General features: G+C 59.7%; 1 protein-coding gene across 9 annotated transcripts in view; it reads right to left on the bottom strand.

The window, feature by feature from the left end:
- COL27A1 (collagen type XXVII alpha 1 chain) overlaps positions 1–23312 on the bottom strand; it is a 144543-nt gene extending 121231 nt beyond the window's left edge. For 4 of the 9 annotated variants that reach the window (XR_006890724.1, XM_046676708.1, XM_046676720.1 and 1 more), the window contains exons 1-4: positions 21391–21918; positions 14958–15028; positions 9979–11693; positions 2579–2632 (exon numbers count right to left, since the gene is read on the bottom strand). Coding sequence is in view for 6 of the 9 variants with exons in the window: in XM_046676708.1 (XP_046532664.1) it covers positions 2579–2632; positions 9979–11693; positions 14958–15028; positions 21391–21452 (1902 nt within the window). In the remaining 3 variants the exon portion in view is untranslated. Of the gene's footprint in view, positions 1–2578; positions 2633–9978; positions 11694–14957; positions 15029–21390; positions 21920–23127 lie in introns of those variants that run through there. The other 5 variants (XR_006890723.1, XM_046676674.1, XM_046676698.1 and 2 more) reach the window with 3 other exon arrangements.
- Positions 23313–24778: the final 1466 nt, after the last annotated feature.

The following is a 24778-nucleotide window of genomic DNA, read 5'->3' as shown; positions in this document are numbered from 1 at the left end:
TGGAAGTAACCCAGATGCGAACGTGGCCCCAGTTCTGAGCCTTCCCGCCCAGCCTCAGTCTCCCCATCTGTCCTATGAGTGGCTGGGACTCGGTGGTCTCAGGGAAACTGGAAGACCCCAGATCTTCACCCCAACCCAGCCTCCCCGGGACGAACTTCACAGCTCAGCCTGAATTGGGCCAAGGTTGGGGGGACGGGGGGGTGTTGGAGGAGGGGCCCCTCCCCTCCAGCACCCCAGAACCAGGCGTGGGCTGTGCCAGGCGAGGTCAAGAGCAAGCCCCTCTCGCCATTGGTGCTGCCCCAAAGATGGGGGGCTGGAGCACTCTACCACCCATCTGCAGCCTGTGAGGGTGGGGGCTCCCCACTGCCCTGCCCCCACCTCCCACCCCGCTCCAGCCACAGCCTTGCAGAGAAACGAAGCACATAGTTGACTGGGAGCCAAGCAGACCAATTCTATAAATGCTGCAGCCCAGAAAGCAGGGTGGGGGAGGGCCCAGGGATTCCCCACCGTCCCTCCCTGGGCCGGGGGAGTATGTGGTGGTGGGATAGGGCATGCCACAGAGCTGTGGGTGACCTCAGGTAAGGCCCTGCCCCTCTCTGTGCTCCAGAGCCGCCATCTGTGCAGAAGGGAGCTGGGACAGTTTAATCCTAGCATGCTATTATCTTTGGAATTTTATGATCTATGGAATTTCCAGTCTAGAAACAATATGACGGGGGTGGGGGCACACAGAGAGCCTGAGAAGGATGTCAGGAGAGTCATTCCCTCACTCGTGGAATTTCAGAGCTGGGAGGGACCTTGCGAATGCCTTACCACGATCCCACGTTTTATAGATGCAGAAACTGAGGCCCAGAGAGGGGAAGGGACTTGCCTAAGATCACACAGCTTCTTGGTGGAAATGTTCTTGGCTCTCGGACTAGAACTTGTCCGCAACCATTTGTGGGGCACTCTGCTAGGCATCGTGTAAGAAAGAGACAGAAACAGAGTCCGTCTCTGCCCAGAGGGGCTCAGGTCAGCAGATGGAAAAATCAGCATAATAGGTGGTTTAAGATCATAGGCTCCGGAGTCAGACTGTCTGGTTCAATCCTGGCTCTTGCAATGACCCTGTCTGACCTTATCCAAAGTCACTGAACCTTTCTGAGCCTCAGTTTCCCCACCTGTGAAATGGGGATAATATTGGAACCAATTTCTCAGGCTGGCTGGGAAGACAAGATGAGATCCCTCAGAGGCAGCTCAGCCAACAGAGTTCAGAGGTCAAAGGGAGCTTTTAGAAAGTGACCTGTGCCATCCAGAGGGACAGTCAACTGCTGCAGGAGCTCCGAGGAGGGGGTGGTCCTCAGAAAAGGAGGCGGCGCTTGATCTGAGCCAGGGATGGAGGGAGAGTTAGCAAAGGAGGGCACGCTGGGTCGAGAGGACCGCCGGAGCTCAAGTGCGGAGGCCGGAGGCCTCGGGAGGGGTCTGGGGGCCCCGGGCAGAACGCTTGAGCCCGGAACGCCAGGTCAAAGGGCCTCATCCTGGTCCCAGGCTGCAAGCTCCCGGGGCCGGCAGGGTCCGTGACACCTCGGTGGTCCCCAGCTCTGGGCATGTGCTCCACGGAGCCTCTGAAGCCAGGAGGAAATGCCGCTTCAGACAGCAGATTCCAGAGCCCTGGGCCCAGGCAGCACAGGGCCAGGTCTGCAGGGAACTAGGGCTCAAGTAATTGCATAACCAGAACCATCCGCTGGGCTCCGAGCTAAAAATATGCCCCAGGCAGCTCTCTCTGCCAGGGCCTCGCCAGGCACCCAGCGTGGGAAAGGCTGATTCAGCCTGGGCACAGATGCCAGGCGCCGTGGGTCCCAGCCCTCTTGGGAAGGGTCAGACTCCCCTCCAAGAGGACCCCCCAAGGGTCCCAGCATATGGTGAAGAGCCTGGGTCCCAGCCCCGGCTCTGCTATTTCCTAGATGCTCCGCTCCCTCATCTCTGAAATGACAGTGATCATCCTCGCCCGTGGGCGCTCTGGAGAGGGGGAGCAAATAAAGCAGCGTAAGCAACGCGCCAGGCATGACACACACGAGCTGCTTTTCCCTCCCAGGCTCGGGCTGGCTCCTATCAGCCACCGCAGCTCTGCCAAGCACTCCTCCAGCGCCCGGGTGAAGCTCTCAGCACAGAGAGCTCATCCCCAAGCCGGCACAGCCCAGCCAGCGCCTATGTCAGCATCCCCGCCCCCAGGATGGCCCTGCAGGGAGGGGAAGATGGATGCAAGGGTCACGTCCTCCCAGGTCAGCTTCTCTCCTGGAGAAACACCAAAGGCCATCAGCTCAGTGGAGGTGGTCTTCAGAAACCCCTTCTCCACTGCCAAGGAGGCTGCCAAGGGCGATGCCTACAGTGGACAACAGAGACCCTGCAAGAGGTCATCGCCATCCCGTGCCGTGTCTGTCCACACAGCGCCCCTAAGAGCCCTAAGTCCACTCCAAGGGACAAAGGGGAACATCGGTGCCAGAGAGGGGCAGGGAACAGCTTGAGGACACACAGCAAAGCTGGGACTTCAGGGGCAGCAGGACGCAGGCCCGAGAGCCAATCAAAGTTCCGTGTGATCACTTACTCGTGGCCCCCGTGCCCCGGGGGGTCCAGGGAGCCCAGGCAGCCCAGGGGGACCCTGAAGAGAAAATAAGAAGACAGCGTTAGTGCCAAGTGGCAATAAAGAATGGCTTCAAGCAGTCATTCAACAAACCTGTCTAGAGCTCTGGGCACAGAAACCCAGAAGAGGGGTCTTCAGAGGTCCGTACCTGAGGAACCCCCGCTCTTTGGGGCTCTCAGGGCTTTGCAGCTGCTGTTTCTCAGTCTTTGAAGCTCTCATCTTCGATTACCCGGTGAATTTACTCAGAGTGTCACCTCCTCCAGGAAGCCTTCTCTGATCCCTCCCCCAGGTTGAGCCAAGTCCTGTCTTTCCCTCTACTTTAAAGGCCACCCTATCGTTTGGGGAATTGTCTGCTTAGAAGCCGGTCTCCTCTCCTAGCACATTCTCCTCAAAGGAACTAAAGGAATATGAGTCATCTCTCCCCAGGGCTCCACCAAAAATTTGATAAAATGCAACAGCAGGAGACCTCAGGGCTCAGTCAAGTTCTCGGCAGAGCCAGAGCGGGGAAGGCACTTGTCCAAGGCCGCATGGAGCATCTTTGCACCACGGGGAGGCAGTGCGACAGACGGGGCATAGCCACAGGCTTTTGCATCTGACGGGCCTGGGTTCAAATGCCAGGGCTGCCACTTACAAGCGTGCTTTGGGTGAGTTCCTCAACCAGCCCATGCCCATAAAATGGGGCAATAACAGCCTCCTCCCAGGAAAATTGTGAGGAGGCAATGAGAGAAGGTAAATGCCCAACACACTGCCTGGGATGCGACCGTCACTCAAACATTCCATCTATTCCAGCGGCCACAGCCTGGTCCAGCCTTCATCACTCCCCAAGAACCCGCAACAGCCACCTCATCTGTCCTCCACCCCACCTCCACCCTCTCCCATCTCCAGTCCGCTTCCACATAGCTCCGTGCGCCCAGGGCACCCTCCTGCTCAACGACAGTCAATGGCTCCCCATTTCCCACAAGAGAGAGGCCTAAACCTACAGCACAGTCTCCAAGAAGCACCGTCTGACCTCCCGCTCTTCTCCTCACGCAGGAAAGGAGGCAGCCGGGCAGACCTGCTAAATCGTGGGCTGACCTTTGTTCAGATCCCGGGTTTGCCCCTAAACAGCTGGAGACTGCGTGGGCCCGTCAGCCCGAGTCTGTGCTGCCCGGCTTTGCGGTGGCTTCAGTCCCATCCCATCCCCCCCAAAGGAGTCAAGGAGGATGAAGAGAGTGTGCCTGACGGGACGAGCCCAACACGGAGCCTTCGAAGGCAGCCAGGATTTCGAGGATGTGTGAGGCCTGGGGAATTCATTTGTTTCAAATAACCATCAACGAGATTCCAGGTTTCCTGCCCAGAGTTAAAATCGGTGTTGAAAACCCAGTCCGGCTTGGCTGGTAATTAATCCAGATCTCACGCTGGGCGCCTCGGTCCACAGTTCTGGCCTGTGCACACCCCGTGCCTGCTCAGCCGTGAAGACAACTCCGGAGAAAGATGCAGATGGGCAGATAGGGGGCCGGAGGCCCCGGGTCACTGCAAAGAGCCCAGGTGGAGGGAGGGGGGCTGCTGTGTGACTTTGGGCCGGCCCCGGCCACCTCTGAGCCTCCGGGGACCTCTGGCCAAGTTGGCAGCAGTCTTGCCTCCATCCAGAGCCTGGGGGCTCAGGAGACGGTTTCTAGTCTCCCCGGGAGCCACAGAGTCCAGTGTAAGCCTGGGGGCCTGGGTTCCCCCTGCGCACCCCCAGGCAAGCTACTTCCGGTCTCCAGGCTTCCTTCTTTGACTGTGAAATGAGGATATAACAGCATCTAGCTGACAGATAACCTGTAGAAGGCATTAATCCTGGTGCCTGGCACACAGTTAATGCCCAGAAGTTAGCTGTTTCTGATCAGTAAGCTGCTGGCAGCTCCCCAACTCAAAATTGTAAGCCACGTTCTTCAGCATCTGTGTTTTGGGGAGAGCCAAGATCTCCCTTCCTAGAAGGCCCTCGTTGGCCCTATTCGTCCAGGTGACCCGGAATTAAACGGAAATGCAGGGGCTAAGGGTAATCACCACTGTGGGCATCGTTATCGTCATCCAGCCCTTGTAACAGATGAGAAGCCGAAGAGAGGCTCAGAGAGGCAAAGTGATTTGCCCAAGGCCACACAGCCAACAGGCAGAGCGTGGATTCAACCCAGGAGCATTTGACTCATTCGCTTATCCCGGGCAGCTCCCACACAGACCATCCTGGCCAGGTGTGTTCTGACTAAGTGTGCAAGCTTGGGTAAGTCCCTTCCCTTGTGCGGGCATCTGTGAAATGAACATCCCGGAACCTTTCCAACAATGGCATTTCCTGAATGCTTTCCTCCTCTGGGTGATCGGCGAACGAGGAAAGGTGAGCTCATGCCCAACTCACAGGGACGAAGGCCCAGGCCCAGAGGGGTGAAGGGCTTGGCAGGGCTGCCTCAAGGGAGGATGGACACTCCCTCTTGGCATTTCTTTGGCCCCAGAAATGGGGGCATCCCGGCTGGAGACTGACCTCACCCACAACATCTGCTGAGCAGACTCCGAGCACCAGTCAGGACCCAGGGCCCAGCCTGTGAGGTCAGCCCGGGGCGTCCACCAACGTGGGAGCACCAGGCTGCAGCCAGGGGCCTGACCCTCCCCCACTGGGCGCTCTCCGTGTCAGCGCCCCCTGCCCCCTGTCCCCTGCTCCCAGACCCTGCCTGGTCCCCATGCAGTGGAAAAATGCTGCCATTTCTTTCCAGGGCCCGAAGCCTGAGCGGGTGATTCGGGGATGATTCACGGAGCCGCGGTGGGATTTTCCACTCCACGCTGCAAACAACAGGGCCTCTGAGAGGGCCCGGGCCCGAGGGGGAGGGGAGCAGGGGTGCAGGACCGCCTGGGGGCGGCCGACGAGGCCCGGGTTCCGGCGAACAGAGCCATGGAAACAGCCAAGCAGCCCCCGCCCTGGGATCCCCCAAGGGTCCCAACCTCTGACAGCCAGACCCAGGGGAACCCCATCCCTCGGAACAAGCCCACCCTTGTGTCCAGCTGCGAGGGCCCGCCTGCCAAGCCTTGCAGGAAGGACTCCGTCTGGCAAAGCCCCTGGCAGCAAGAAGCAGAGGTTTCACAGGCCTGGGATCTGTGTCCCGTCCTGTGTGTGCCACTAACTACGGGGTGACCCTGAGCCACGACCTGCAGTCGCTGGGCCTCTGCTCAGTGGCTGTAGCCTGATGGGGGCGGCCAGGGCCCTGGCTCACGGGGCCCTCCCATCTCTGACCACCTGAGCTCACGGCTGTTCCCAAGCAGAGCCCACAGGGTGCCGAGACATCCCGTCTCTGTCCTAGAGAAGAGCCAGCTGGGCCAGGGCTTCTCAGTGTGGCCTGGAGCAAGTTACTGCATCTCCCTGTGCCTCTGGGCCTCAGTCTGTCCAGCTGTAAAATGGGGACACAACACCCATCTTCCAAGACTACGTGCGGGTGCTGGTTTTTCTCCATTCGCTCCCCAGATGCCTGCTGTGCCCAGGGACGCTGAGGCCGCACCCTAGGCTCTCTCGCTCTCCTGGGCCAGCTCCCAGGCTCCAAACCCATAGTCTCCAGACAAAGCAAACCCCATCCATTCTCCGGGGCTCTAGAGGACATGGGTATAAGGCGTGAGTTTCTCAAGATCTAGCCCCAATTCCTAACCGCCCACAGTACAAAGGCTCTCCCATGTCCAGACCCCCCTGGTTGTCTTAGTGCAACAATGCCCGCCCCCCTGCCGACCATCAGCACATGAGTCATCAGCCACGACAATCCACTGGGACCCAGGCTCTAGTGCTGGTTGCTTTATGGCGCTCATCTCACTCAGTCCACACAACAACCTGGGAAAGGTAGGTTGTACCTTATCCCCACTTTATCAAAAAAGAAACTGAGGCTCAGACAGGTTAAGCGATTTGCCAAAGGTCACACAGCACCTGGCACCTAGAAGGCACTCAATCAATGTTTGCTGAAAGGATGGCTGGACAAGGGAAGTGTTCGAACCCAGGTCATTCCAAACCCAAAGTCTGTGTGCTCTGTGCACTCCAGGCAGCCTCCTCGCGCCAGCAGCAGCAGAGATCTGGGTAACCTCAAGGGGCCTGGCCTGAGAGTCAGGACAACCTGGTTCTTGTATGGATCAAACGCCTTCATTCATTTCCCAGATAGTCACGGAGCATCTGCTGGGGGCCAGGCCCTCAGCTGGGTCTCCCCGGGGTGACGCTCGCAGAAAGAGCAAGCTCGTGCAAATGCCAGCAGCCCGACGTGAATGAATGAGGCCTTGACTCGCCTCCTCCCAGGCGTGGGGCTTCTGTGCAGCTTCTGTGCAGCCTCTGTGAACCACAGCCTCCCCGCCCTGCTCGCCCGGGGCCAAGCTCAGCTTTTCCATGCTCCCCCCGCGCCGGGGGCTCCCACGGAGCTCCCTCGCTCAGTGGCTACAACTCCTGGCAGGCCTGGGCCCAGCCCTCTGCCTCGGCCTCTGCCAGAGCGTCTCGTGCCCCTCGAGAGCCGTGGGGAACGGGTCCCACACAGCCACGGCACCCTTCTCGGCTCTGAAAGGTCCCACCGTCAGTTCTAAGGAGGGAGTTCTTGTCACCGAGGGGAGACAGCCCCAAGGGGGAGCAAGGAAATTCCCCAAAGTCACCCGGCAAAAATAGAGCTCCGAGGCAGCCCTGGCCATCGCCCAGCTTGCCTCCTGGCAGGAGGTGGGAGCTAGTGTCATCCCATATTCTGCAGAAACCGAGGCTTCAAGGGAGTGAGGGCCACAGAGCCAGCAAGGAACAGAGTCAGGATTTTAACCCAGGTCTGCATGTCCCCAGACTGGGGACAATTAAGCCCCTTGTCACAGGCAGCACAGCTTCTTCTCTGCTGCCTGAGATCCTGAACGTGTACGGGGGTTGGGGGCAGATGAGAGACGACAGAAGGAACACGAGCTCTTGTCACTGCCACTCAGAGATGCCACTGCGATTATATAATGTCTGGTATCTGGTGAAACATAAATGACCAGTTTGCCACCTGCCACCCAGCAGACTGGACAAAGCTTCTAGAAGCTTCTTGGCTCCTGTTGGAGTGAAGCTAGGTTCCAAGCTGAGGAAGGGTGGGATGAGGGCACAGTGTGGGTCACGGAGGCAGGCTGCCACCCGAGCACACAGACGTCCTCCCTCTTGTCCTTGTCTGTTCAGGGTTGGAGAAACAGGAAGGGCCCCAGTCCTCGCCGGAAGTCGGGGACCCAGAGTTGCATCCCAACTCCTATAAGAATGTGCTGGGTGCCCTTGGCCAAGTCTGTGGTCCCCCCAACCCTGTGCCCTCACCTCCAGAGCACGGATTAGCACACATCCCGCCCTCCTGAACCAGCGGTCACGAGGTCCTACAGGGAGACGCCGCACACATGGACGTAGCTCATAAATGTGACGGGTATAGAAAAGAAGATTCTTTAGATGTAAGCTCTTCCTCTGAGGACAACGACAGGCTCTAACACATCTCTGAGGCCACCAGCTCTCAGTCCTGAGTCCTAGGCTCTCAGAGTGGACACTCTGGGGTGGAATGGAATGTGCTGGAGTCTAGAGCTGGGGTGTAAACTTTAACTCTGACTCCTCTGTGCTGTGTGGCTTTGGGGCAAGTCCTGGCCCTCTCTGGGCACAGTCTCCAGGCTCCTCACATGGCCAGTGAAGAGGGTTGAGCTGAATGAGCCCTAAGCATCTGTTGTTTGAACAGGACGATTCCAGGAGCTTCTTCAATCCTGGGGAAGCTCAAGGAGGAGATGTGGCCAGAGGCCTCACCTTCAGTTGACCCACAGCACCAAATCTCGGAGGAAAGGATATGGCTCAGGCATCCAACAGGCTCAAAAGGCAAATTCTACATCGGAAAAAAACGCTCCTGCTCCAGTTCTGCTGGCCCGGACACGGCCGTCCTGTCTCCACACCACACACCCCTGGGGGGGCAGGGTTGGCCTCCTCTCCTTGGCGGGGTGGAGACCCCGAACCTCGCGAGGCTCTGTCAGAGGGGGGCAATTCACCCCGCTTTGGCGTCGCAGCCAGTGAGCTGGCGCCCATGCAGCTCGGGAACCTGGGTTGTTAGGGCCCAAGGCACCTGGTGCCTGAGTGGGGTTGGGTAGCTTGGAGGGTGAACACGGTTTCTCCTCCTTCACTCAGCTCCCAGCTCTCTCCCCTGCCAATTTCAGAACACGGGGACTCGAGCAGCACGCTGACATAATTGCACAGCAATGCATACGATTTCCATAAGTTCCACAATATGGTTATAATAAAAACGAGCTCTCAGTCCCCTTGGAGACAGGCTGAATAAATATTATTTCTAATGGCTATTAAAACTCATTAAGTGTGTTTGTAAGGCCCAGGAATTCCCAGGATCTGCCACTGTCTCCCCACTGTAAGGAGTCTCCCCTCAAACACAGAGCCCGGTGGAAAACGGGGCCCCAGGAAGGAGAAGACCCCACGGTGGTCAGGTCCGAGGCAGGAGCACAGAGGCCCGAGCGTTCTGGAAACTCTCTCCCACCATTCCCCACCCGGAGGAATTGGCCTCCAGCTGCAGAAAGGTCGTTGCCCCTGGAGACAGTCCCAGGCACCCTGGAGGCACCGACCCTGAGGCCGTCTCCTGCACGTGGAATGTTCCGTCTCCCGTCCCTGACTGCTCTCCTCGCCCCAAACTCCTCTACCAGGGGCCACCAATCAAATGTCTGCAGGAGCCAGGCAGGCGACACAAACGGGTGAAAGGACCGGGTTGGAAGACCCAACTGGGAGACATGGGGAGTGCGGCAGACAGAAGCAGGCTTGTCCTAACAGGGCAGCCCTGACCCAGCCACAGCCCACGGGCCACTGCGTTTCTCCAGTTTCCAAGAGAAGCTGGTCACCAGGTCTTTTATATGGAAGCTCCCAATTTTTTTTTAAATATTAGCAGCTTAAACATTTTAAAACAATGCTACGTGTGCCAAACAAAACAAACCCAGGACTACCCATGCGCGACCTTTGTCCGAAGCTCCCAGACAAGCTGAGGGGCCCAGAGGCTTTGCTCCAGGAATCGGAGAGCTGGGTTTGGAGGCTGTGGGACCTGGGGCCAGTTGGTTAATGGTTTTCCTTAAGCCACTCGACCTTGACAGTCGGGATAGCAAAGAATGACCTGGGACCGGGGCCCAGCAAAGCCCAGGAAGCTTTTCACCTGGGGGCAGCCCCCAGACCTGAGTGTGCCCCAGCAGCTCACAAATCCGGAACGGGATGTGCAACCCTGAATGCAGCAGAGCTGGCTAGCGGCGGACACGGGTTCCAGTCAGGACTTTGCCCATAACCAGCTCTTCCCTCACCAGAAGCAACCACTTCACCCAACTGCCCCCATCTCCCATTGAGCTCCATGCAACATGCAGACCCCACCCAGTCTTACCGGCAAACCACAGTCTCCCTTGGGCCCCGGAGGTCCCACCAGCAGAGGGAAAGGCGTGGGTCCCGCCAGGTGGAAGAAGGAATAGCCACTGCTCATGGGCTGGGGGCTGGAGTACGGGAATCGCACGGGGGCCAACGCCGGAGCTGGGGTGGTCTGCGGGCTGGGCTGGGGTGGTCTGGGGCTCGGCCCGGCTGTCGGAGGGTTCGACGGGACATCCCTGGCTGCCTTCCCAGGTCTGAGGGGGACGGGCTTCCGGGGGCCGCTCTTGGGTCTGGCTTTCCTCGTGGCTTCTGATCCAGTGGATTTCTTGCTTCCAGTGGGGGCTGAACCAAGAGCCAGGGTGGCTGGTGGCCGAGTGGTCCTGATAGAGCCAGGACTGGGGGCAGGTGATGGGTGCAAAACAGTGGGTTGGGGAGGTCTGTGTGTGCCGGTGTGGGCAGGGCCCGGCTCACTGGCCCGACTGCTCATCTTGGTCTCAGTCTGGACCACGGAGGGGACGGGCTTTTTGGAGGAGCCAGTGGCGGGAGGTGGGGGCCGGCCGCTGGGTGGCAGAGGTCTGGGCGTGCCGGGGTTCCTCTGGATGGGCTTCACGGTGGGACGGGAGACCCTGGCTGGAGCTGGGTGGGGAGTGGGCAGCGCTGGCTTCTTCGTGGGACGGGCTGACTTTGTAAAGGAAGGCGGAGCTGCCTTCTGGGGGGATCCCGGGCTTTGGACGGGGGCAACTGAAGAAGGGGCTGTAGGCTCGGTCGGGGGACTTTTGGGCATTTTGGTGGCTGTGCTCTTCCGCAATGTCTGGACAGATCTGGAGCTGCTGGCAGGCGAGGCTGGGGACGTGAGAGGAAGCAATTCACTGGCTGACAGCTTGGCAGGTGGTAGTGGGGTCCAGGCTGGGCTTCCCACTGTGATACGCTGCTGGGGGTCTATGGTGCTAGTTCTTTGGGGCTTGGAGGGCGTGGGGGGCACCACAGTCACCCAGGGCCCGCTGCCTGCAGGCCGCGACCCCAGGGCTGGAGCAGCAGTGGTCAGGTTCTCGAGGCCCAGCAGAGCAAGGTCGGTCTGGAAGGCGAAGGGTGAGCCAGCATCTTGCGGGAGGAGGGGTCCCAGCCGGGGCCGGTACATGTCAGCCTGTCCACACTGCTTTCTCAAGTGGGCACAGTAATTGTGAGCGACCCGCGCCACAGGGTGGATGCTGAACTGGCACAGGGCGCCTTCAAACTGGACCGCGTGGGGGTTCATCTTCCCGAAGAGGAACGAGCCCTCGGGGTCGAGCGCCGGGTCCCTGTGGAAAGGCAGTGGGACAGGCACCCGGCGCTGCCCGCAGGCCGTCACCAGGGTGACCGTGCGGCCACGGAGCTCGAGGGCCAGGTGGTGCCAGCGCCCGTCGTGCATGTCGAGGTCAAAGGCCACGGAGCGCCGGGGTCCCAGGTGGACCACCGTCTTGCCGGGGACGAACTGTAGGCCCAGCTGCAGCTTGTGCTTGCGGCTGCGGACGGCGAAGAGGAAGGCATGGTTCACCCGGTGGGAGCAGAGACTCAGCACCAGCGCCAGCTCCGCGCCCAGGGTGGCAGGAATGACGGTGGCCGTGGGGGCCTGCAACCGGGCCCGCTGCGTGAAGATGAAGCCGGACTGGAACGGAATGACCCCCGGGGGCGGGGGGCTCCGGCCGCCTGCTGCCTTCGTCCAGCCGAGGCCCAGGCGCTGAAGGACGTCCACATCTGCAGAGGGAGGGCAGAGGGGGAGGGGGCACGGTCAGGGCCCGCACCAGCCCGGGGCCCCTCCGGGTGCACAGCCGGTGAGGATGGGCCCCCCCACTGCCACCCACGGCTCCACGGTTGTGGCTGAGAGTCCAGAGTCAGGACCAGTCTCACCCAGCTGCACGATCTTGCATATAGTGGCTGAAAACACCAGCTCTGGAGCCAGACTTCCCAAGTTCAAACCCTAGCTCCACCACCACCACCAGCCCCCTGACTTCCGTGCCTCGGTTTTCCCATCTATTAAGTGGGATCATGGTACTACCAACCCCACAAGGAGGTTCTGATGCAGTTGGAAAAAAGTGCCTGGCACAAAATAAGCACTTTGAAATGACAGCCACTAATACTAAAATGAATGATCATCACCCAATGCTCACACGAGGCATATTTGAGGCTGCCTGACGTGGCTCGTTTCCCCTTCTCTCTGACTCAAAAGCCACCTCCTCCAGGAAGCAGTCCCATAAGTGAGGGAGCAGGGTGACAGGAACGGACGTGTCACTGGAGCTTGGGAAGGATGTCCAGGGGGCCTGACTGCCTGGTCACCACCTTTGGGAACCGACCCCGGCCCCTTCCCACCTCCAGGGGTCTCTCTCTGGCCGGAGCAGGCAAGGGGAGCTGCTCGCTGCACAGAAGGGAGAGGACGTTGCCACGACTCCCCTCCTCCCGGGGTGGCTTCGGAGAGAGCACAGGAAGTCATCGAGTCAGCCCTGCATCCTGTGTCCCCCGGCGCAGCATGTGGACGTCCGACCATGGTCTGGCCAGGCCACGCCCGCCCAGGACTACGTTGGTGGGGGTCTACAGAGCAAAAGGACGGCTTCCAGGAAGTTCATCGAATGGCTTCCTGACCTCGCCCCTCGCAGGTCAGCTGACCTCCTCCACCAGCTGAGCTGCCAGGGTCTACAGAAGCTGGCTCCGAGCTCCCCGGCAGGCAAGGAGAGGCTGCCTCCGGAATGGGGGTCTGGGTTAGGTCCTCAGGCCCTTCCCCTGAGACCCTCAGCAACCCAGCCCGAGTGCAGAGTGCTCTCTCCCTCGCCGCCCGGTGCCAGGGGTATGCACTGGGCTGAAGGCGGCCCTTAGCACTTAGTAGGCCCTCGGTCGACAACTGTGAGATGGATGGACAGATGGATGGACGGAAAAATGGGCTGTGAGAAACTGAGAACCTGGGTGCTGGAAACCTGGCAGCATAATGGTTCCATAGCAGCTCTGGAGTCAGAAGGCCGGACCACAGAGCCGGACGAGAGCACCCGTGAGTCTGGACTCTGAGCCTCAGTTCCCCCCGCTGTAATGGGGGCTATGAAGAACGCCCACACCATAGGGCTGTAGGGAGGCGAAATGGCGGTCTTCCTCACCATCCTGCCCCACCCCCTCCTCCCGGGACCTCTGAGTAGATCTCCTCCTGAGCCCCGGGCCTCAGTTTCCCTGCCTGCAGGCTGCTATTTTGGGTTGGCCTGGCTTGAAGACCCTTATTCCTCCCTCAGACCCACGGGCCCTCATTTCACTTCAAATTCCTCCTTTCTCCCACCTCTGTCTGTCCCCAGGTCCTGAGCTAAAATAACCCACGGTGTCAGGATCCTCCCAGTAGCAGTGTATTTTATATGTTTTCATCACGGAAAACCACTTACTATCATGGAATGCAACTCACTATAAACAACTTAAAAGGGAGACGCCATTTGTTGGGGATGAGGGAGGGGAAAGAAAGCCACCCCTCCCGCGCCCAACCTCCTCCGTCCCCTGGAGGCCCCCAGGCCTGCACACTCCTCTCCCTGCACACCGCAGCTGACAGACACCTGCACTGCCCAGGGACAGTGACAATTGGCCAGGCCAGGTGGCATCGACGAGCTTTCCCTCATCGTCCTCTCCAGGGGGTTTCAAAGCTGACCCTAGCCAGTCTCCAGGCCTCCCCCACAGCTCAGGGCAAAGCCCCAAATGCACAGAGCCGGCCATCGCTGAGCTTCCAGAAGCTTCTGACCACTGTGAGCTCCACAGGACACAGGGCAGGGCTGTTCTCGCCCAGACTTTTCGGATACATAAAATAACTAACAACAATAATAAAAACTCCTATTTATTGAGCACTTACTATGTATCCAGGGCCTTACATGTATTATCTCGCTGGTTCTCCGAACCATCTATGAAGCAAGTGCTGTTTATCATCCCCACCCTATAGACGAGGGTTAGAAAAGTTGACTAGAATAACGTGCCCACGGTCACACAGCTTGTAACAAAGCCCACAGCTGGGGTTTGAACCCAGGCTGCCCGGCTCCAGGGTCTGCGCTCTTAGCCACTATGCTCTCCCACACTAGAGCCCCCCAGACCGGCTGGAAGGGCGGAGACACAGCCAGAGTCCCATCAGGGGCGAGGAGCGAGGGGACAGAGGAATGAATGCAGCCCATCGCCAAGAAAGGAGGATGCAGCCAGCTGGCCAGATCCCTTTATTACATAAACCTGGCTCCACGCAGCTCCACCCCCCACCCCCCCACCGCCTGACTCAGGACTCTGGACAGCTGTTCACCTACTTTGTGGGGAAACAGCAAGCTCGGAAAATATGACATTTGCACAAAATGTTGCCGGGCAGCAAGAGTCTCTTCCGGGCACGGCCCTCCCCTCCCTGGTACTCAGTGCCCGCCCTGCGGCCAGGTCAGGCCACAGGGGCTCTGGGAGGGCCCGGCTGCCCGCCCTGGCGCATGGGCAGGGCATGGAGAAGGGGTAAGGGCCGCTATTTTGAGAGGCATTGTGGCTGCTTAACAAACAGATGTGGGAGAGGTTTCAGTTTCCACGGGCAGCCGTGTGGCCTGCCCGCCGCCACTCCGGCCCCCTGGACAGCTCCTCTGGGAGAGCAGGAGCGGGATGGCATGGGAAGGAGAGGGTGGGTCACAGGCGTGGGCAATGCCAGGTGGCCTCGGTGCCTCCTCTCAGCTTTTCCTGGAGTACCCATTGGACAAATAGGGACAACAGAGGCTGACAGCCCAAGTGACTTCTTCAAATTGCACCCCGATGGGAGCAGAAGGCTCAGCCGTCCCCATTTCTACCCTGAGCCCTGCCTGCCCCTTATGAAACACCAGCCATGATTCTTTCAAGCCCAGAGAGAATTTGCCAGTGACTGGCTCCATTCTATTGATGAGAAAACCGAGGCACTGAGTTCCAGTTAGCGGCACGGATGCCTCCCACCGCCGCTTTCTCGGGTCCCTCTGTCCTCCCTTGTCTCCCCCTGGACAAAAAAAAGAGAATTACCTTCAGGAGGTCCTTGGGTGGAGGCCAGGCGACAGGCAAACGAGACTAAGATCCAAGTGAAGAGAAACCCCCTAGAGACGGGGAGACACAAGCAGACGCAGCATCAGCTTCCGCCCTCTGGCCCGGATCCGGTGGGGGCGTTGAGAGGGGATCGCCCAGCCCGGGTCCCATCCTGGCTGCACCCGTGGCGGCTGGGAGGCAAGGCGCCAGCTCTAGGACCCCATCCGTGCAGCCCACGCTCCAGGTCTCCAGGGTCGGGACCTGCTTACACAGTACGAACACAGCCTAGCCTTTGACAGATCAACACACCAAATCTGGGGCAGGAAACGCTGCGCAGGAAGCTCTGCCCTGGGCGTCAGGAGACCCAGGGGTCAGCTCGGAAGTGGCAGCCGACTCACTGGGCAGGAAGGGGCCAGCTCCTCTCTCCCACTGGACGTCAGTCTCCCCATCTGTACTCCGGCCTCATGCTCTTGAGGCCCAGTGGGCAGCAGAGCCAGGGCTGAAAGGTCAGTAGGAAGACCAGGCTGGGCCGCTTGGCTGACCGACATCCTCAAAGAGCAGGGGAGACGAGCACTCACTCTCCCCACCCAAGGCAGGCAGCGCAAGAAGACCCCCCAACCGGGACCAGCGCTTGCTAAGGAGCTGCTTCCCTGGCTTTATGCTGATGGAAAATGCGAGGAAGGAAGAGAGAAGACCCTGGGGAGTCAGGCAGACCCAGGTGCAAACCTGGCCCCCTCACTTACCAGCTGTGCGACCCTGGGTGAATCACACAGCCTCTCTGAGCCTGTCTCCTCCTCTGCTGACACCCCCTATCCTGCAGACCAGGCATGAGGATTAAATGAGCTCACGCATGTCAAGGCCTCAGCCTGGCACCAGGCCCAGAAGTGCCCCTCACACCATCCCTGTGGCCCCCGCACTCAGCGGCTCCTGCCAAGATGGGCAGAGGTAGCGATCCGATTTCCCCTTCCTGTGGGAGCAGGCACAGAGACACCCGAAGCCAGCCACCCGGGGCATCGGATCCCCGAGCGGCCAGAGGAGAGGGCGGCACGTGGCCGGAGCCGGCCGGCAGGGAGGCGGGCAGAGAGCCTCGACCGGCGGGTAGTGAGGGCTGAGGCCGAGACACAGAGGCCCAGGATCCACTTCCAAGAGGACGGTGTGCTTCTGGGGAATCGTGCGATCCAGGAAACCCGTCAGCTGGGGGTGATGTCTGGGCCCTTCCCAGCTCCCTGGGGGCCTTGGAAAACAAGCTCACGCCCTCTGATTTAACAGCAATACTCCGATTTCATTGCAATGAGGATCAATGGTAACGCTGACCAGACACTAGGAAGACGCTGGTGGTCACCTGCCCACAGCCACGCCCCCCTCCCTGTTTGTTGAGGGACACCTGACCTTCAGAGGATCCAGGATGAATCTAGGTAAGTCTAAGTCGATCCTGGGAATTTCATCTGCCACGCCAATGACTGGTTTAGGCATGCATGTGACCCAAATGTGGCCAATGAGATGGGAGGGATGCCTGCCAGGGCCTCTGGGGAAGTATTTCAAAGGGACAGAGAGGTTTTCTTCTAGCCTTTGTACGTTGTTGAGTGAGGATGTGCTGCTGCTGCAGCCATTTTGTGCACATGAGGTAACAAGCCCCACCAGCACGTGAGGATGGCAGAATGCAAAAATAGTGGGTGTTTGATGACACTTGAGATGCTGAATTAGCCAACCCTACTACTGCTTTTCCTTTGGACCTCTTGATAGGGGACGTAATAACTCTCCTTATTGTTTAAGCCATATTGAATGGGGTCAATTCCTTGCAGCATAAGTCAAACTAGCTGAAACAGCACTCAGATGCTGATGGTGTTCCCTCGAAAGCCTTCTCCAGCCTCTGGGCCTTTGCACGTGCTGCTCTTGTTATCTAGACACCACTCTTTGGCCTGGTCGGTTCCCACATGCGTTAGATTCCAGCTTGGGTGTGAGCTCCCCCAGTCCACTTCATGTACCCGCCACAGCAGGAGTCTCATTATCTCTCTTCCTGTTTCCTCTTCCAGTCCTAAGTCTCTGAAGGGCAGGGACCACACCTGTCTAGTTGACTCCTGTATTCCTAGCGCCCGGCGGGCGTGTGGGAAGTCCTCCGTGTACGTCTGTAGAAGGAATGACCATTACATGGTCTCACGGGACACTGCCCTTTAAAAAGTGCCTTCCCATCACCTCCACTCCAGCAGGCCCTCCCACCTCTGACTTTTTCCCAGGATGCTCCTGGCTAACCCTCGGTCCCTCCTCATCCTCTCCAAGCTGCTGCTGCTGCTGCTGCTGTGATCGTGCCTTTTTCACGTGGCCAGTTCTTCCCGCCACTACAAGCCTTGCTGCCACCTCCCCACCAGCAATGACTAAACGTCAGGGTGCCTAGCGGCCCTGGCGTTGCCTGGGGACAAGAGCAGAGGCCGACCCTTCCAGCATGACCTGCTCGCTTGAAGCCAACGGCAGCCTCATCAGCCCTGAAAAGAAATAATAGGTAGCTTTGTTCGAACTGACAAAAACTGAGGCTCCAAGAGGTCAGGAACTTCCTCAAGGTCACCCTGGGCAGGCTCTGGGGTCATCATTCTTCAGAACTTCACACCCACCAGGTAGACACTCCAGAAAACCATGGTCAGATTTATCGGGGATGAGCTATCTCCTACATCCCAGGCTTGGCAGTTCCCAAAGCACAACTGCGCACCAAAGGCTCTGACAAGTCCTGCAATAAAGGACCTGACTGCACTTTCTGTCACTCAGCAGTCCCTGAACTTAGAGGACTGGGGAAGACTCATTTTTCCTGAAAGGCCTTCTCAGAAGACACTGCCTCTCACTTTCCGGGGTTCCCACAATCTCACCAGTTTCAGTTCCATTTCTTTCCACCCTCCCTCCCTAGTTCTTTCCAGACACCAGCCCTCCTGAACTCTCTCTCTATGTTACGTCACATCCCCCCTTCATAGGATGCTCCCCAAGCTAATAACGAGAGGCCAAGTGGAGAGGAGAAGACGCAAGAAGCACCCATGTCCTTCTCAGTCGACTTTTCCTGCTGGGGTAACACCAAGGAAAGCACTCTGTAGAGAGTAAGAGGGGAACTTAGGGGGAAATAATTTTAATCCCTAAAGGTCAGGAGAGAGAAGACTCGAAGCTTTGAGAGAGGGGACCGGAATCTTCTCTTCCATTGAGCTGCCTAACACTGTGGTTTCTAACTTGAGAATTTCAGCCCCCGAGGCCTGTGACAAAAGTATTTGTCCCCCCATTCATTCACCTCGACAAACACAGCTGACCCTCTCCTAGCCAGATTCTGTGTGCACTTGACCACAGACTGCCAAAGGATACCGCAGGGGTATAGAATGGGAGAAGGTCCTTCAAGGTCATCTAAAGGCCGGATTCTAGTCTCATCCCCTCCTCGTGGACACAGGCAACTGAGGCCCAGAGAGGGGATGCTACTTGCCCAGAGCCACACAGCACGTCAGTGACACACATCCTCTGACTCCACTACTTAGCAGACAGTCCTTTTCGCTTGACTAGTCTCCCATGGAGAAGAAATTGGAGACTTCCAGGGGCTTCCTCCTTGCCAGAGACCAGAGTCCCAGCCTTCACCAACCAGAACGGAGATGTGGCCTGGAGATCCAAGCGCCAGGCATGGAAAGTTGGCTCCCAGAGGGAGGCCCTGCCGATCCTTGTGCTCCCGTTCCAGCCCTGTTTAGGCTCCTGCTAATAACATTCAGTGCCTGCGCTGGCTCAGCTCTGTGCTTCCAGACTTCTGTTTTCACCGCTGACTTGTGGGCCTTGGCTCGGCAAACCCAGGGCTCCAGAATGCCGGGAAGACCAGAGCACAGGGGCCAGAGAGGGCAAGAGGCAGCCGAAACGGGAGCCGCGCTCAGGGAGCCTGAACTTGCAGTCACAGCCTGGCCACACAGCCCTCCCAGAGGAAAAGCAGGTGTTCCCTTCCCCTGCGAAAAGCCCCCTGCCAGGACACCAAATATGGTCATTCCTGGACCACGAGGTTGCCAGAGCCTGCAGCTGGTTTCCTTGTGTCTTCCTCCATCCCTGTTACCTGGGAACACACAGGATCTCGGAGACCCAGACCAGCTTTAACATCCACTGAGAGCTCGGAGCTGAGATCCAGGAGACTGAAACACACAAGGAAACCAGCCCTGGGGACTGCGGGCTTGGCCGGGCTCCCCCGGGTAAGCTGGGAAGGATGCTGGCCGGAGGACCACAGGACAACAAAGGAGGATGGACCTGTTCCACCTGCCTCCAGGGACGGGCAGGCCCCGTGCGCCCAGACAGCCACGCCCAACCTCCTTTCATCACACCTTAGATCTCTTCCAACCTCTTCCACGGGAACACAGACGGCTCATCCGTCTGGACAGGATGCAGCCCAGGATTTTCCAGTTGACTCACACATCCATTCAAGATGAAGTGAATAATAATACAAATAACAGCTGCCGTTTATTGAGCACTTACTACATCCCAGGGACTATTCTAAGCCCTGGGCAAGCACGGTCCCATTCATCTTCCCAAGAGCCTGCTCACTGAGAACTCAGAGGCCCGTTTCGTGGATGAGAAAAATGAGAAGCAGAGAGAGGCTGGTCCTGGCTCACAGGGCAGAGCCAGGACTGCAAGTGTCTGATCGCCAGGCTCTTTCTGCCCTGCAACCTGCCTCTCAGGGGCGCGAGTCTACAAGGACCTGGCTTCAGCCGTCCCCCGCCAACCGATAGGACATTTCCGTGTGCCACGCCAGATTGTGGGGTATCAAGAGGATCCCTGGACACAGGAATGGGGGAAGAGACTATGCCAAGGACATCACAGGAGGAATGTGCTCAGAGAGGGACAGAGCGGATGGGCCCCCCAGTGCACCACCAGGGGAGCTGACAGCTGTTAAGCTGAGCCTTGAAAGACAGCAGGGCCCATGGAAGCATCCATGAGTCCAGAGAGGAAAGGAAAGGAAAGACAGATCTGGGATGTGCCCCGTAGGCAATGTCACGGAGCCTGGTCTGAGGCACAAAGCTGGAAGGCACGCCGGGGCCAGAGGGCACAGGATGGGGGCCACTGTGGCAACGAGGGAGGCAGGGAGGCAGGAGAAGGCAGAGGCCGGGCCTCAAAACAGCTCGACTGCCCACCTGCCCAAAGCTTGAGCCCCACTGTGGGGTGCTTGCCTGGCACCAATTTTCTACCCAACCGCTGGCCTCTGCCCTGGCACAGGGTCTTCTGGAGAAAATGAGTCAGCAGTGTGCTTACTGGTGCTGTGTGTGTGTGTGTGTGTGTGTGTGTGTGTGTTGCGGTGGGGGGGGGGGGGGGGGGGAATTCTACCCCACCCGTCTTTTTCCAAGACGGGGAAAAGAAGGGGGGGGGGTCATCCCCCTGGTTCCAGCTCAGAGGGGGCAGGGCATGGGGCCGTAGGGTGGGGCTACAGCCCTGACCAGCCTCTTGGGAATGTCCCCTGGTCCTGGGGGCAGAACAGAAAGGCAGCAAGGTCTGGGTTTCTCTGGACAGTAAGCAGGAGCCACAGTCCCCGGTCCCTAAGGGGCTGCTCCCATCCTCGCTGGCTCCCACACACACCCACACTCCGACCGGCTCTTGCACATGCTCACTGTCTCACAACTCCTACTCCACGGGCTGGGAGTCAGAGCCGCTGGGTCCCAGCTCAGCCGCAGCCCCACCTTGGGGATTCCCGCCCGGCTCTGGCCCTCGGTCCGGGCATCTGTACAAGAGGGGCTCCACTTGGAGATCTCCCGGGCCCTTTCTGCTCTGACATGCTTGCTGACTCTCTCTTTTTCTCTCTCACACGCGGAAACCGACAGGAACGGAGACCCCCCCTCTTCCCCAGAGAAGCGGGGAAACACTGAGACACACAGACCCAAACAGACTGACACACACGCGGAGATTTCCAGAAACAGGGGACGTGCAAAAACACACAGACACTGAGACAGGAGCAGAAGCCGAGACCCGGAGTCCCAGAAACTTGTGGACAGTTTCCCAAGAACAGACAGAAACTGAGACTTCCAGGCTGGGGACCTGGAGACACCGACACCGGAACACACCGAGACGGCCAGAAACGGAGATCCCTCCTACCGCCAGCATCCAAAGAGCCCTCCTCCGCCCCCCGCCGGCCGCTCCAGGCGCCACCCCCCACCCCGCATATCGACCCCGGGGCTCGCTCGGCACCGACCCTCCCCGCCTTGGCCCCCCGCCCCACCGCGATCGGGCCGCCGGGCCAGGCGGGGCAGGGCGGGCGGCGCGCAGCCAACCTCGCCGGGCCGGGGGGCGCTGCCCGCGTTAACCCTTGGCGGCCCGCCACGCAGGGGCGCAGAGCAAGGGGCAGGAAGCTGACGTTCCCCTGGAAGCGTCCCGCGCGGCGGGGAACCCCAGCCCTCCCCGGAGGCTGGAGCAGCAGGAAGCTGGGGAGGGGGATCCCCGAGCTCGTACTCACCCCCCGCGCGCCGCCGCTGCCGCCGCTGTGCCTCGGGCCCCCCGCGCCGATCCCGCTCCCATGGCGGGCCCCTACTTCATGCTCCCGAGCCCCGGGGGCAAGTGTGGGCGCGCCCCATGGGGCCGCCAGCCCCCCGCCCCGCCGCGCCAGGCCGGCTCAGAGCGCGCGGCCCCCGCGCCCCCCGCGCAGCCCCGCGCCCTGGGGCGCCCGAGCAGGCAGGCAGCGCGGCCGGGGCCCCGCGGGCGCCCGCGCCAGGCCCATGGTCCCAGGAGTCCCGGCGCCGCCGCGCTCGCCCCTGCCTCGCTCTGTTCCTGCTTCCACCGAAAAGGAAGAAGAAGCAGGGGGAAAAGAGAGATGAGCAAACTTTGGGAGGCGGGCAGCTGGCGGTCCCCGGAGACAGAGCAAGGCCGGGCGAGGGCGCGCGGAGGGCGGTGGAAGCTGCCTCCCCGCCGGCCTGGGGGAGGAGAGGAAAAGGAAGGATTTGGGGGAAATGAAGGCGATTTAAAGTCTCGGCCCGCGGCGGCTCTCCACCTTCCCTCCTCCCTGCGCCGGGCCGCCCTCTGCTGCCCCTTGCTGCCCCCTGCCGGACGCAGCCGGGGACGCAGCCCCCGCCGGCCCTCTGCAGCCCCGCGGAGACCGCCCCCCCCGCCCCCAACCCTACCCCCTGTAAAGACGGGGAAACTGAGAGTCACAGAGAGACAAGCGATGGCCAAGGCTGCACAGCCGGACGATCACAGTCCGGAGATTCGGGACTCCTGGCTTGGGAGATGGCGAGTCCCCGAGTTGGGGGGCAGAGACAGAGGGAGAAAAGGGACAGACTACTGCTGAAAGGAACCCGGAGTTCCAAGGAGACATCTGGGACCGGGACGCAGTGTCCAGACTCCCAGGACAACGACAGCCACTGTCCTACCACACACACACACACACACACACACCCCATTTCCCTCCCAGATTCGGAGCTCCCTGGAAAACAGACTTTCCTGGCACGTAGTGGGTGGGCTTGTTAAACGTTCGTCACCCTCCTCTCTCTTCCCTCTCGGTTTGGTAAGAAATGAGAGCTTCACCCTACCCTCCACCCCAGCCCCCAAGCCCCCAGAGTCGACCACAGACTCCCTCGGATCCTACGCTGGAGCGCAGAACTGCACACCTTGACGCCGCCGCAAACACCAGGCAAATTCGCACACCCACAACCCCATTCCGAGCCCGGGCAGCAGAGCCCCCTCCGCCTCCACCTCCACGGCTTGCTCACTGGCGCATACACACTCTCACACACATCCACACTCACCCCAAGCTCAGACACACGCTCACAGTCATTCACATGCAAGCACAGCCACGCACTCCTTCTGGGCTCACACAAACACACCCTGGGGTGTCTGGACTCCGGCGCACGCCCGGATTCCACATACGCAGACGCATGCACACTAGTGCTTACACGCGCACAAATGCACACTAGCCTAGCCTGGCCTAGCCACATCTCCCCCAACGTACGCACCCGCGCGCACACCTCTCATACACACCCTCACGCGCGCACAAACCCCACGTACACACCCCAAGTGCGCACACTCACGCGCGCACCCCCCCACACACACACTTGCACACAGCTCCCCGCTAGTGCCCACCCCGCGCGTGCACAAACGCACTCACTCCCAGCACATGGACTGTCCTCCCCACACGCGCGCACCTTTACGCACACACACACCGGTACCCCCTGCGCTCCAGGAGCCCCGGGGCACTTACTGGGTCCCTAGGTGCGAGGCTGGACGGTCGGTCCTTCCTCGGGCGCCTAACGGCATTTGTATTCATGGGTCCCCGCAGCCCCGGGCGCGGGCGCGGGCGCGGGGGGGCGGGGTCCCCTTCCCTAAACTGGGCGCGGGCGCTCGGAGCGCAGGGGCACCGGGAGGGGCATGGGCGCGCGGTGCTGCGACGCCGGCCCGGTCCGCCTGCGCTCGAACTTCGGCCGCTCTGCGTCCTCGGACTCCGACGCGGGCTCCGCGCGCGGGGGGCGGCTCATAGGTGCTGGGGCCGCGGCGCCCGCCGGGCCTTTTGAAGTCTCCGCTGGGGGCGGGGAGGGGGCGCTGAAGGCGGCGTTTTAAACCGTGGCCGCACGCGGGCTCGGTGGAGCAAGGTGTCTGGTTTCAGCAAACTTGAGGAAAAGTCCCAAGCCAAAGGGGTGGGGTGGGGGGAACGGGCAGCCAAGCGAGAAAGAAAATGCTGCCGCCTGGCTGTGCGCAGCTTCCTGCAGGGGGCAGAGCACCCATGGCTGCCGGCAGGGAGGCCCGGCGTGGCGCTGGGGAACCCGCGGGCGGCTGGACGGCGAGTGGAACCGCTCCCCACCCCCGCACGCCCACGTTGAAGCCGAGTTCTTAACCTCCGCGTGGACGAGCCCCGGGGAAGGCAGGAACACCCAAACTCTGTACAAATCGTGCACGTTCGTGCATTCTTCTCGGGGAGAGGGGCCAGGGGTTCCTCAGGTTTCCGAAGGCCACGGCTCTCGCAGGTTGAGAACTCCCTGTGCAATCTCAGGTGACGCTTTACGAGCTGCATACTTGGTGCTAGGCAGATCCCGTCTTTATTTACATTTCTGGCATTTTGTTCGTCACGGATTTTTTTTTTGCATTAATTTTGACGTTTTTAAAGTATTGTATTAAAATATGTATCTTGATTACTTGGGGGGATTTGGGGCACCCCCTTAGATGTAAAACTCCTTTCCTGAGTTTTGTTGGCGTCCCCTAGTAGTTTTGCATCCTGGCTCTCCTCCGGCGCTATGCTAACTGCCACCATTTATGGGAGGCCTGTTAGCTCCATCCGCAGATGGGAAGGCTGAGATTCTGCAAGGTTAAGGAACTTTCCAGAGAACCCAAGTAGTCCGATTCCTGTCTTCCACAGCTGAGTGTGATATTCAAATCTGGCTTTTAAGAGGTTCTGAGCAGATCCTTCACGTCCTGTCTGTGAGCTCCACTCTCTCTGATGCCTGGACCTAGGCTCTGGACAAGCCAGCCGGGTTGATGGCCTTGTCCATGCTGTCTCCTCCAGGTTCTCCCGCCACCTCACCCCCGCCCCTTGCCTGTTCACAGACTCTTTGTCCTTCTAGGTGCAGCACAAAGGTCTGCCCACACCCACATTGTATGTAGCACACACCACACGGTGCTGTCATTGTCAGATCCATCTCTGTGTCCCCTCTGTGTCCCCACAGAGCCAGCACACCCAGCATGGAGCCAGGGACACAATAGATGCTCAAACCATTAATAATTTAAATGAATTTCTTTAACTCCTACAGTGTGCAAACCCCTGTGCAAAGCTGGGGGGGAGAGAGGTCTGCCACTATGGGAGTGACAACAAAGCAATTTGCACACGGTCCTGCTCTCTGGTCACACGCACATTTGTAATG

The sequence above is a fragment of the Equus quagga genome, chromosome 1 (assembly GCF_021613505.1).
Source record: "Equus quagga isolate Etosha38 chromosome 1, UCLA_HA_Equagga_1.0, whole genome shotgun sequence".
Lineage (NCBI taxonomy): Eukaryota > Metazoa > Chordata > Mammalia > Perissodactyla > Equidae > Equus > Equus quagga.
This window is presented reverse-complemented; position numbering and strand designations above follow the sequence as displayed.